This window comes from Haliotis rufescens, unplaced genomic scaffold, assembly GCF_023055435.1.
Source record: "Haliotis rufescens isolate VD_foot unplaced genomic scaffold, xgHalRufe1.0.p SCAF_1, whole genome shotgun sequence".
NCBI classification, from domain to species: Eukaryota; Metazoa; Mollusca; class Gastropoda; order Lepetellida; family Haliotidae; genus Haliotis; species Haliotis rufescens.
The window spans coordinates 4,469,200-4,483,688 of NW_025963779.1; the positions used below are offsets into that span (position 1 = coordinate 4,469,200).

Genomic DNA, 14,489 nt, shown 5'->3' on the forward strand with positions numbered 1-14,489 from the left:
CTTAAGAATGAAATGCATGCCAGTGTGCTTCATAAGAAACGATCAACCACAGTGACATACGTACATTACTCTAATATTCCATGACGAACAGCATTATCCAGCATGCACTCGTCATTAGGCGAACCTGAACTACAATATGAACCAGTTTGGTTTCGGGTTGGGGAATATGGATTTGTCTGCCATTTAGGGTACCAGGTATCTTTCTGTATTCTGATGTTGGCTAGGGTACATATCTGTAGTATCTGTTAAATCTATAGCCAGATACACATACAAGTAACATGTTTCGGAAATTGAATATTTGAAGAATTACAGCCACGTGAACAGTCATATCCATCAATCAAACTTCAATTTAAACCAAAAAACGTGAATTACCGTTAAATATTAAATAAGGATTTGTGTCTTGTCAGCACTATTACAACGAAACATTATAACATGAAAGTCTGAAAATGGTCCAGACAACCAACTGCGACATCCTGTCAATGATTTTGTCACCTCCAACAACAAGAATGGATACTGAAGGTTTGATGTGTATGATAGCTGGAAGAGATAAATGGAGAGCCATGGCTAACTTATTTGTGAGAAACTAAAGATAAAAATTACCAAAGCCATGCTGTGTCCTGGGCTAGCTTGGCATCACTGGATTCAATATCTCCTCTCTTTATTTCCATCTCTAGATCAGCTTTCTTGGCCTGTAATGATAATATGAATGACTGGATTGTAATTGGCAGGTGGGGAGATAATTCATGGTCATACAAGAGTTATCTCCCCTTGACCATTATCACAGTAACAGATTTTTAAAGCCAAACTTGATTGATGAAATTGAATGTACCAGCCTTGATAAATAATGTTGTAAATGAACCTGAATTACCCAAATTATGAGAATTATCAGAATCATATAATGAACCATTTTATATTTCTACAGTGAAAACCCATTAGTCGTCCATTAGATCAGAAACCTAGCGCTTGATCTTTATTTCAGAGATGCTTTTCTAAGTCAGATGGCTGTTCCCATTGAAATCGTCTGGATTAACAATTTTTTTGATAAACAAATCATGCAGTGCTTCAATTTGTTCCCAGTAATCCTCCTTTGGGATTTCCGATTCCACAAAGAGGCCAGAGTATCCCTGTTTTCCTGTGTACATTAGGAGTGAGTGAGTGAGTATGGTTTTATGCCGCTTTTAGCAATATTCCAGCACTATCACCAGAAATGGGTTTCACAAATTGTACCCATGTGGAGAATCGAACCGGGACTTCAGCGTGACGAGCGAACACTTTAACCATTAACCTATCCCACTGCCCCTGTGTACATTAGGAGTTTAGGTGAGTGAGTGAATATTGCTACATGTGACATCAGTATGTTTGCAGCAGTTTGCAGTTTATATACATTAGTATATTTCTCTGTACCAACGAAACATTGATGACGGAATGTGTTTTTAACCTCTCCTGAACTTACCATGTTTTTCAGTGCCCCTTTCTGAGTCCCACAGTAATTTATCAGTTACTATACAAAAAACTAAATATTATGTAATATAAAACATTCAAAACAAAATAAAAGGTAAATTCAGTGTCCAATTAATAAACGTAAAACACTCACCTCCAACATGGCTGTGAAAAGTCTGTCCACAAAGGAGGTCCAGGCTTGGGGCATGAGCATACATCGGTGCCACTCCGAGGGCTGCACCGGCACCTGAAGCACATACATGCTCAGTAGTGAGGCAGAACACATACATACATGCTCTGTAGTGAGGCAGGACACATACATACATGCTCTGTAGTGAGGCAGGACACATACATACATGCTCCGTAGTGAGGCAGAACACATACATACATGCTCCGTAGTGAGGCAGAACACATACATACATGCTCAGTAGTGAGGCAGAACACATACATACATGCTCCGTAGTGAGGCAGAACACATACATACATGCTCCGTAGTGAGGCAGGACACATACATACATGCTCCGTAGTGAGGCAGAACACATACATACATGCTCCGTAGTGAGGCAGGACACATACATACATGCTCCGTAGTGAGGCAGGACACATACATACATACTCCGTAGTGAGGCAGAACACATACATACATGCTCCGTAGTGAGGCAGAACACATACATACATGCTCCGTAGTGAGGCAGGACACATACATACATGCTCCGTAGTGAGGCAGAACACATACATACATGGTCTGTAGTGAGGCAGAACACATACATACATGCTCCGTAGTGAGGCAGAACACATACATACATGCTCCGTAGTGAGGCAGGACACATACATACATGCTCCGTAGTGAGGCAGAACACATACATACATGCTCCGTAGTGAGGCAGAACACATACATACATGCTCCGTAGTGAGGCAGAACACATACATACATGCTCCGTAGTGAGGCAGAACACATACATACATGGTCTGTAGTGAGGCAGAACACATACATACATGCTCTGTAGTGAGGCAGGACACATACATACATGCTCTGTAGTGAGGCAGAACACATACATACATGCTCCGTAGTGAGGCAGGACACAAACATACATGCTCCGTAGTGAGGCAGAACACATACATACATGCTCTGTAGTGAGGCAGAACACATACATACATGCTCCGTAGTGAGGCAGGACACATACATACATGCTCCGTAGTGAGGCAGAACACATACATACATGCTCCGTAGTGAGGCAGAACACATACATACATGCTCCGTAGTGAGGCAGGACACATACATACATGCTCCGTAGTGAGGCAGAACACATACATACATGCTCCGTAGTGAGGCAGAACACATACATACATGCTCTGTAGTGAGGCAGAACACATACATACATGCTCTGTAGTGAGGCAGGACACATACATACATGCTCCGTAGTGAGGCAGAACACATACATACATGCTCTGTAGTGAGGCAGGACACATACATACATGCTCCGTAGTGAGGCAGAACACATACATACATGCTCCGTAGTGAGGCAGAACACATACATACATGCTCCGTAGTGAGGCAGGACACATACATACATGCTCCGTAGTGAGGCAGAACACATACATACATGCTCTGTAGTGAGGCAGAACACATACATACATGGTCTGTAGTGAGGCAGGACACATACATACATGCTCCGTAGTGAGGCAGGACACATACATACATGCTCCGTAGTGAGGCAGAACACATACATACATGCTCTGTAGTGAGGCAGGACACATACATACATGCTCCGTAGTGAGGCAGAACACATACATACATGCTCCGTAGTGAGGCAGAACACATACATACATGCTCCGTAGTGAGGCAGGACACATACATACATGCTCCGTAGTGAGGCAGAACACATACATACATGCTCTGTAGTGAGGCAGAACACATACATACATGGTCTGTAGTGAGGCAGGACACATACATACATGGTCTGTAGTGAGGCAGAACACATACATACATGGTCTGTAGTGAGGCAGAACACATACATACATGGTCCGTAGTGAGGCAGAACACATACATACATGCTCCGTAGTGAAGCAGAACACATACATACATGCTCCGTAGTGAGGCAGAACACATACATACATGCTCCGTAGTGAGGCAGAACACATACATACATGGTCTGTAGTGAGGCAGAACACATACATACATGCTCCGTAGTGAGGCAGGACACATACATACATGCTCCGTAGTGAGGCAGAACACATACATACATGCTCCGTAGTGAGGCAGAACACATACATACATGCTCTGTAGTGAGGCAGAACACATACATACATGCTCCGTAGTGAGGCAGAACACATACATACATGCTCCGTAGTGAGGCAGAACACATACATACATGCTCTGTAGTGAGGCAGAACACATACATACATGCTCCGTAGTGAGGCAGAACACATACATACATGCTCCGTAGTGAGGCAGAACACATACATACATGCTCCGTAGTGAGGCAGAACACATACATACATGCTCTGTAGTGAGGCAGAACACAAACATACATGCTCCGTAGTGAGGCAGAACACATACATACATGCTCCGTAGTGAGGCAGGACACATACATACATGCTCCGTAGTGAGGCAGAACACATACATACATGCTCCGTAGTGAGGCAGAACACATACATACATGCTCCGTAGTGAGGCAGAACACATACATACATGCTCCGTAGTGAGGCAGGACACATACATACATGCTCCGTAGTGAGGCAGAACACATACATACATGCTCCGTAGTGAGGCAGGACACATACATACATGCTCCGTAGTGAGGCAGAACACATACATACATGCTCCGTAGTGAGGCAGAACACATACATACATGCTCCGTAGTGAGGCAGGACACATACATACATGCTCCGTAGTGAGGCAGAACACATACATACATGCTTAGTTGTGAGGCAGAACACATACATACATGCTCCGTAGTGAGGCAGAACACATACATACATGCTCCGTAGTGAGGCAGAACACATACATACATGCTCCGTAGTGAGGCAGGACACATACATACATGCTCCGTAGTGAGGCAGAACACATACATACATGCTCCGTAGTGAGGCAGAACACATACATACATGCTCCGTAGTGAGGCAGAACACATACATACATGCTCCGTAGTGAGGCAGAACACATACATACATGCTCCGTAGTGAGGCAGGACACATACATACATGCTCCGTAGTGAGGCAGAACACATACATACATGCTTAGTTGTGAGGCAGAACACATACATACATGCTTAGTTGTGAGGCAGAACACATACATACATGCTCCGTAGTGAGGCAGGACACATACATACATGCTCCGTAGTGAGGCAGAACACATACATACATGCTCCGTAGTGAGGCAGGACACATACATACATGCTCCGTAGTGAGGTAGAACACATACATACATGCTTAGTTGTGAGGCAGAACACATACATACATGCTCCGTAGTGAGGCAGAACACATACATACATGCTCCGTAGTGAGGCAGAACACATACATACATGCTCCGTAGTGAGGCAGGACACATACATACATGCTCCGTAGTGAGGCAGAACACATACATACATGCTCCGTAGTGAGGCAGAACACATACATACATGCTCCGTAGTGAGGTAGAACACATACATACATGCTCCGTAGTGAGGCAGGACACATACATACATGCTCCGTAGTGAGGCAGAACACATACATACATGCTTAGTTGTGAGGCAGAACACATACATACATGCTCCGTAGTGAGGCAGAACACATACATACATGCTCCGTAGTGAGGCAGAACACATACATACATGCTCCGTAGTGAGGCAGGACACATACATACATGCTCCGTAGTGAGGCAGAACACATACATACATGCTTAGTTGTGAGGCAGAACACATACATACATGCTCCGTAGTGAGGCAGAACACATACATACATGCTCCGTAGTGAGGCAGAACACATACATACATGCTCTGTAGTGAGGCAGAACACATACATACATGCTCCGTAGTGAGGCAGGACACATACATACATACATGCTCCGTAGTGAGGCAGAACACATACATACATGCTCTGTAGTGAGGCAGAACACATACATACATGCTCCATAGTGAGGCAGAACACATACATACATGCTCCGTAGTGAGGCAGGACACATACATACATGCTCTGTAGTGAGGCAGGACACATACATACATACATGCTCCGTAGTGAGGCAGAACACATACATACATGCTCTGTAGTGAGGCAGAACACATACATACATGCTCCGTAGTGAGGCAGAACACAAACATACATGCTCCGTAGTGACGCAGAACACATACATACATGCTCCGTAGTGAGGCAGGACACATACATACATGCTCCGTAGTGAGGCAGAACACATACATACATGCTCCGTAGTGAGGCAGGACACATACATACATGCTCCGTAGTGAGGCAGAACACATACATACATGCTCCGTAGTGAGGCAGGACACAAACATACATGCTCTGTAGTGAGGCAGAACACATAAATGCATGCTCCGTAGTGAGGCAGGACACATACATACATGCTCCGTAGTGAGGCAGAACACATACATACATGCTCCGTAGTGAGGCAGAACACATACATACATGCTCCGTAGTGAGGCAGAACACAAACATACATACATGCTCCATAGTGAGGCAGGACACATACATACATGCTCCGTAGTGAGGCAGAACACATACATACATGGTCTGTAGTGAGGCAGAACACATACATACATGCTCCGTAGTGAGGCAGGACACATACATACATGCTCCGTAGTGAGGCAGAACACATACATACATGCTCCGTAGTGAGGCAGAACACATACATACATGGTCTGTAGTGAGGCAGAACACATACATACATGCTCCGTAGTGAGGCAGAACACATACATACATGCTCAGTAGTGAGGCAGGACACATACATACATGCTCCGTAGTGAGGCAGAACACATACATACATGGTCTGTAGTGAGGCAGAACACATACATACATGCTCCGTAGTGAGGCAGAACACATACATACATGCTCCGTAGTGAGGCAGAACACATACATACATGCTCCGTAGTGAGGCAGGACACATACATACATGCTCCGTAGTGAGGCAGAACACATACATACATGGTCTGTAGTGAGGCAGAACACATACATACATGCTCCGTAGTGAGGCAGAACACATACATACATGCTCCGTAGTGAGGCAGAACACATACATACATGCTCCGTAGTGAGGCAGAACACATACATACATGCTCCGTAGTGAGGCAGAACACATACATACATGGTCTGTAGTGAGGCAGAACACATACATACATGCTCCGTAGTGAGGCAGGACACATACATACATGCTCCGTAGTGAGGCAGAACACATACATACATGCTCCGTAGTGAGGCAGAACACATACATACATGGTCTGTAGTGAGGCAGAACACATACATACATGCTCCGTAGTGAGGCAGAACACATACATACATGCTCCGTAGTGAGGCAGGACACATACATACATGCTCTGTAGTGAGGCAGAACACATACATACATGGTCTGTAGTGAGGCAGAACACAAACATACATGCTCCGTAGTGAGGCAGAACACATACATACATGCTCCGTAGTGAGGCAGAACACATACATACATGCTCCGTAGTGAGGCAGAACACATACATACATGCTCCGTAGTGAGGCAGAACACATACATACATGCTCCGTAGTGAGGCAGAACACATACATACATGGTCTGTAGTGAGGCAGAACACATACATACATGCTCCGTAGTGAGGCAGAACACATACATACATGCTCTGTAGTGAGGCAGAACACATACATACATGCTCCGTAGTGAGGCAGAACACATACATACATGCTCCGTAGTGAGGCAGAACACATACATACATGCTCCGTAGTGAGGCAGAACACATACATACATGCTCCGTAGTGAGGCAGGACACATACATACATGCTCCGTAGTGAGGCAGAACACATACATACATGGTCTGTAGTGAGGCAGAACACATACATACATGCTCCGTAGTGAGGCAGAACACATACATACATGCTCCGTAGTGAGGCAGGACACATACATACATGCTCCGTAGTGAGGCAGAACACATACATACATGCTCCGTAGTGAGGCAGAACACATACATACATGGTCTGTAGTGAGGCAGAACACATACATACATGCTCCGTAGTGAGGCAGAACACATACATACATGCTCCGTAGTGAGGCAGGACACAAACATACATGCTCCGTAGTGAGGCAGAACACATACATACATGCTCTGTAGTGAGGCAGAACACAAACATACATGCTCTGTAGTGAGGCAGGACACAAACATACATGCTCCGTAGTGAGGCAGGACACATACATACATGCTCCGTAGTGAGGCAGAACACATACATACATGCTCCGTAGTGAGGCAGAACACATACATACATGCTCTGTAGTGAGGCAGGACACATACATACATGCTCCGTAGTGAGGCAGGACACAAACATACATGCTCTGTAGTGAGGCAGGACACATACATACATGCTCCGTAGTGAGGCAGGACACAAACATACATGCTCCGTAGTGAGGCAGAACACATACATACATGCTCTGTAGTGAGGCAGGACACAAACATACATGCTCCGTAGTGAGGCAGGACACATACATACATGCTCCATAGTGAGGCAGAACACATACATACATGCTCCGTAGTGAGGCAGAACACATACATACATGCTCCGTAGTGAGGCAGAACACATACATACATGCTCCGTAGTGAGGCAGAACACATACATACATGCTCCGTAGTGAGGCAGGACACATACATACATGCTCCGTAGTGAGGCAGGACACATACATACATGCTCCGTAGTGAGGCAGAACACATACATACATGCTCCGTAGTGAGGCAGAACACATACATACATGCTCCGTAGTGAGGCAGAACACATACATACATGCTCCGTAGTGAGGCAGGACACATACATACATGCTCCGTAGTGAGGCAGGACACATACATACATGCTCCGTAGTGAGGCAGAACACATACATACATGCTCCGTAGTGAGGCAGAACACATACATACATGCTCCGTAGTGAGGCAGGACACAAACATACATGCTCCGTAGTGAGGCAGGACACAAACATACATGCTCTGTAGTGAGGCAGAACACATACATACATGGTCTGTAGTGAGGCAGAACACATACATACATGCTCTGTAGTGAGGCAGAACACATACATACATGCTCTGTAGTGAGGCAGAACACATACATACATGCTCCGTAGTGAGGCAGGACACATACATACATGCTCCGTAGTGAGGCAGAACACATACATACATGCTCCGTAGTGAGGCAGAACACATACATACATGCTCCGTAGTGAGGCAGGACACATACATACATGCTCCGTAGTGAGGCAGAACACAAACATACATGGTCTGTAGTGAGGCAGAACACATACATACATGCTCCGTAGTGAGGCAGAACACATACATACATGCTCCGTAGTGAGGCAGAACACATACATACATGGTCTGTAGTGAGGCAGAACACATACATACATGCTCCGTAGTGAGGCAGAACACATACATACATGCTCCGTAGTGAGGCAGAACACATACATACATGCTCCGTAGTGAGGCAGAACACATACATACATGCTCCGTAGTGAGGCAGAACACATACATACATGCTCCGTAGTGAGGCAGAACACATACATACATGCTCCGTAGTGAGGCAGAACACAAACATACATACATGCTCTGTAGTGAGGCAGAACACATACATACATGCTCTGTAGTGAGGCAGAACACATACATACATGGTCTGTAGTGAGGCAGAACACATACATACATGCTCCGTAGTGAGGCAGAACACATACATACATGCTCTGTAGTGAGGCAGAACACATACATACATGCTCTGTAGTGAGGCAGGACACATACATACATGCTCCGTAGTGAGGCAGAACACATACATACATGCTCTGTAGTGAGGCAGAACACATACATACATGCTCCGTAGTGAGGCAGAACACATACATACATGCTCCGTAGTGAGGCAGAACACATACATACATGGTCTGTAGTGAGGCAGAACACATACATACATGCTCCGTAGTGAGGCAGAACACATACATACATGCTCCGTAGTGAGGCAGAACACATACATACATGGTCTGTAGTGAGGCAGAACACATACATACATGCTCCGTAGTGAGGCAGAACACATACATACATGCTCCGTAGTGAGGCAGAACACATACATACATGCTCCGTAGTGAGGCAGGACACATACATACATGCTCCGTAGTGAGGCAGAACACATACATACATGCTCCGTAGTGAGGCAGGACACATACATACATACTCCGTAGTGAGGCAGAACACATACATACATACTCCGTAGTGAGGCAGAACACATACATACATGCTCCGTAGTGAGGCAGAACACATACATACATGCTCCGTAGTGAGGCAGGACACATACATACATGGTTTGTAGTGAGGCAGGACACATACATACATGCTCCGTAGTGAGGCAGAACACATACATACATGGTCTGTAGTGAGGCAGAACACATACATACATGCTCCGTAGTGAGGCAGAACACAAACATACATGCTCCGTAGTGAGGCAGAACACATACATACATGCTCCGTAGTGAGGCAGGACACATACATACATGCTCCGTAGTGAGGCAGGACACATACATACATGCTCTGTAGTGAGGCAGAACACATACATACATGCTCCGTAGTGAGGCAGGACACATACATACATGCTCCGTAGTGAGGCAGAACACATACATACATGCTCTGTAGTGAGGCAGGACACATACATACATGCTCCGTAGTGAGGCAGGACACATACATACATGCTCCGTAGTGAGGCAGAACACATACATACATGCTCCGTAGTGAGGCAGGACACATACATACATGCTCCGTAGTGAGGCAGGACACATACATACATGCTCTGTAGTGAGGCAGAACACATACATACATACTCCGTAGTGAGGCAGAACACATACATACATGCTCCGTAGTGAGGCAGAACACATACATACATGCTCCGTAGTGAGGCAGGACACATACATACATGCTCCGTAGTGAGGCAGGACACATACATACATGCTCCGTAGTGAGGCAGAACACATACATACATACTCCGTAGTGAGGCAGAACACATACATACATGCTCCGTAGTGAGGCAGAACACATACATACATGGTCTGTAGTGAGGCAGAACACATACATACATGCTCTGTAGTGAGGCAGGACACATACATACATGCTCCGTAGTGAGGCAGGACACATACATACATGCTCCGTAGTGAGGCAGAACACATACATACATGCTCTGTAGTGAGGCAGGACACATACATACATGCTCCGTAGTGAGGCAGGACACATACATACATGCTCCGTAGTGAGGCAGAACACATACATACATGCTCCGTAGTGAGGCAGAACACATACATACATGCTCCGTAGTGAGGCAGAACACATACATACATGCTCCGTAGTGAGGCAGGACACATACATACATGCTCCGTAGTGAGGCAGGACACATACATACATGCTCCGTAGTGAGGCAGAACACATACATACATGCTCCGTAGTGAGGCAGAACACATACATACATGCTCCGTAGTGAGGCAGAACACATACATACATGCTCCGTAGTGAGGCAGAACACATACATACATGCTCCGTAGTGAGGCAGAACACATACATACATGCTCCGTAGTGAGGCAGGACACATACATACATGCTCCGTAGTGAGGCAGAACACATACATACATGCTCCGTAGTGAGGCAGGACACATACATACATGCTCCGTAGTGAGGCAGAACACATACATACATGCTCCGTAGTGAGGCAGGACACATACATACATGCTCCGTAGTGAGGCAGAACACATACATACATGCTCCGTAGTGAGGCAGGACACATACATACATGCTCCGTAGTGAGGCAGAACACATACATACATGCTCCGTAGTGAGGCAGAACACATACATACATGGTCTGTAGTGAGGCAGAACACATACATACATGCTCTGTAGTGAGGCAGGACACATACATACATGCTCCGTAGTGAGGCAGAACACATACATACATGCTCCGTAGTGAGGCAGAACACATACATACATGCTCCGTAGTGAAGCAGAACACATACATACATGCTCCGTAGTGAGGCAGGACACAAACATACATGCTCCGTAGTGAGGCAGAACACATACATACATGCTCTGTAGTGAGGCAGAACACATACATACATGGTCTGTAGTGAGGCAGGACACATACATACATGGTCTGTAGTGAGGCAGAACACATACATACATGCTCTGTAGTGAGGCAGAACACATACATACATGGTCTGTAGTGAGGCAGGACACATACATACATGGTCTGTAGTGAGGCAGAACACATACATACATGCTCCGTAGTGAGGCAGAACACATACATACATGCTCCGTAGTGAGGCAGAACACATACATACATGCTCCGTAGTGAAGCAGAACACATACATACATGCTCCGTAGTGAGGCAGGACACAAACATACATGCTCCGTAGTGAGGCAGAACACATACATACATGCTCTGTAGTGAGGCAGAACACATACATACATGGTCTGTAGTGAGGCAGGACACATACATACATGGTCTGTAGTGAGGCAGAACACATACATACATGCTCTGTAGTGAGGCAGAACACATACATACATGGTCTGTAGTGAGGCAGGACACATACATACATGGTCTGTAGTGAGGCAGAACACATACATACATGCTCCGTAGTGAGGCAGAACACATACATACATGCTCCGTAGTGAGGCAGGACACATACATACATACTCCGTAGTGAGGCAGAACACAAACATACATGGTCTGTAGTGAGGCAGAACACATACATACATGCTTAGTTGTGAGGCAGAACACATACATACATGCTCCGTAGTGAGGCAGAACACATACATACATGCTCCGTAGTGAGGCAGGACACATACATACATGCTCTGTAGTGAGGCAGAACATGCAGAAGACACGTCTTTCATTGCCATCAAGATAGGATACACATAACGGTAACCTCCCAAAACCCCTACATCCCATTTCCCCTACAGCTTAAGACAACAAAGTTCACGGTCCATGGCACTGCTAATCCCTAGTCTGTTACCTATTTCATACAATGGAACAACCCAAGAAACTCGAATAGATTGAGATAAATATTTAATTACGATTACGATATTATTCAAAATTCATAATACATTATAATAAAATGTTCATTTTTCAAAATTCATAATACATTATAATAAAATGTTCATTTTTCAAAATTCATTATACATTATAATAAAATGTTCATTTTTAATCTCAACTGTAAATCGTCTCATCTCAGTTTCTCAGTGTAATAATTGTTTCTTCCTATTGTTATTTTTGTAATTTCTAAAAATTGTCTTCTCATCATACAGGCATCTTTCATTACACTTACATTAATTTTTTTTTTTTAACTTTCCTTTAAGTCCCCTAATCCCCTAAAGCTCTACCCCTTTCATTTCTACTACCTCTACTCCAGACCTTAATCTCTCCTTTAGGTGAGTTCATAATGCCAGACAGGTAAATGCCGCGTGTTGTTTTAACTAATTGTAGGGGAACTGGGTTGTAGGGGAAATGGGATGTAGGGGTTTTGGGAGATAACCCACATAACAGTTTTGTTCCTCATGATAAAGTTGACACCAGAAAATTCTCTCTCTTATACAGAATACAGTTTCATCTTTGGTCAGAACAATTCCATTACTAGTCTTACAGATTTGCCTGTCACTGCCATTTACCTTAAGCCTTAGAGGAAGAAAATCGGCAAAGCAATTAGGCTGGTTTGCCTCTAAGTTAGTAAATTACAAAAAGTAACATATTTAGTTTAAGAAGTAATCAAGAAGTGAATGAATTTTGTGATGTTGCAGTACAAATATTACATCGCAGCAGCCTATAAATAACTAAAATAGTTTGTTTGCTTGTTTCTTGTTGAACTCCCTAGTCAGCAATACCCCAGGAATATGATGGCAGTCTGTATATCCTCTATATCTCCAGGGCTTTAATTGTGGTAAATCTACACGAATCCCTTGATCCATTCATGTTGTTCTCATGATCTTAAATTACCCACCCTTGACTTTCAATGATCCAGTGAATGTCATAATAATATCCCAGGTAGAAAATGAAAAAATTCAAACAGATGGATAATTGACACCATAAGACAGACCCGAGTCTATTTGACGTTGAGACCATGCCACATATATATGGATTTTACCTCAGAGAGGAGGGTGTTGAACATCTGCTGATAGTTTTTGCCGTGAGAGACGATGTAATGACGTCTTGGTCTGCCATCGCGGCCAACTTCCACTGGAGGATCATAGCAAAACAGCAACCCAGCTGACAGGAAAAAAACAATGTTCACCTGAGGGCATCAGACACAGGGATGAGTCTAGTGGGACACCTGCGCTTACCACTGCAGAGTGCTGCTATTGACATACAATACTTAGACTTAAAAACATAAAAGAATTGGTTCGCAGGCAATGGCTTTTGAAAATATAGTGCGGGCAGGCAGTGTTTGTTTTTTTTGCTTGTTCAAACTAGTATGTAACCAAATAAACAGTTGTGTACCATCAACCTGGGAAAGGGCCTCCCTTCATAAACAAGCATACAAACACCCATGGCCGCCATGACAATAACACGAGATGTGCCTAAAGCAGTGCCCATGTAAAGGGAAGTAACTGTGTGCTATATTGGATCACATTTTTTTAGCATTAGGATTTTTTCATTTATTCTTTGAGAATGGAAATAAAAAATGAAACGTGCGGCAGACTTTATGATGATGTGGGTGGTGCCTGAGAACCAAGACTAGTATTTCTTTTAGCCTTATACGTAAGATAGCTACACAATAAATTGCAAAAAACAATGAGTGAGTGAGTGAGTTTTGTTTTACCCCGCTTTTAGCAATATTCCAGCAATATTACAGCGGGGGACGCCATAAATGGGCTTCA

At 44.4% G+C, this 14,489-nt stretch overlaps 1 protein-coding gene across 1 annotated transcript in view; it reads right to left on the reverse strand.

Moving 5' to 3' along the window:
* Positions 1–14,489, reverse strand: part of LOC124150101 (focadhesin-like) — a 586,265-nt gene that overhangs the window by 24,748 nt on the left and 547,028 nt on the right. Inside the window, exons 20-22 of the mRNA XM_048398021.1 lie at positions 13,757–13,878; positions 1,595–1,687; positions 601–689 (exon numbers count right to left, since the gene is read on the reverse strand). Of these exons, the coding sequence (XP_048253978.1) occupies positions 601–689; positions 1,595–1,687; positions 13,757–13,878 (304 nt within the window). The remainder of the gene's footprint in view (positions 1–600; positions 690–1,594; positions 1,688–13,756; positions 13,879–14,489) is intronic.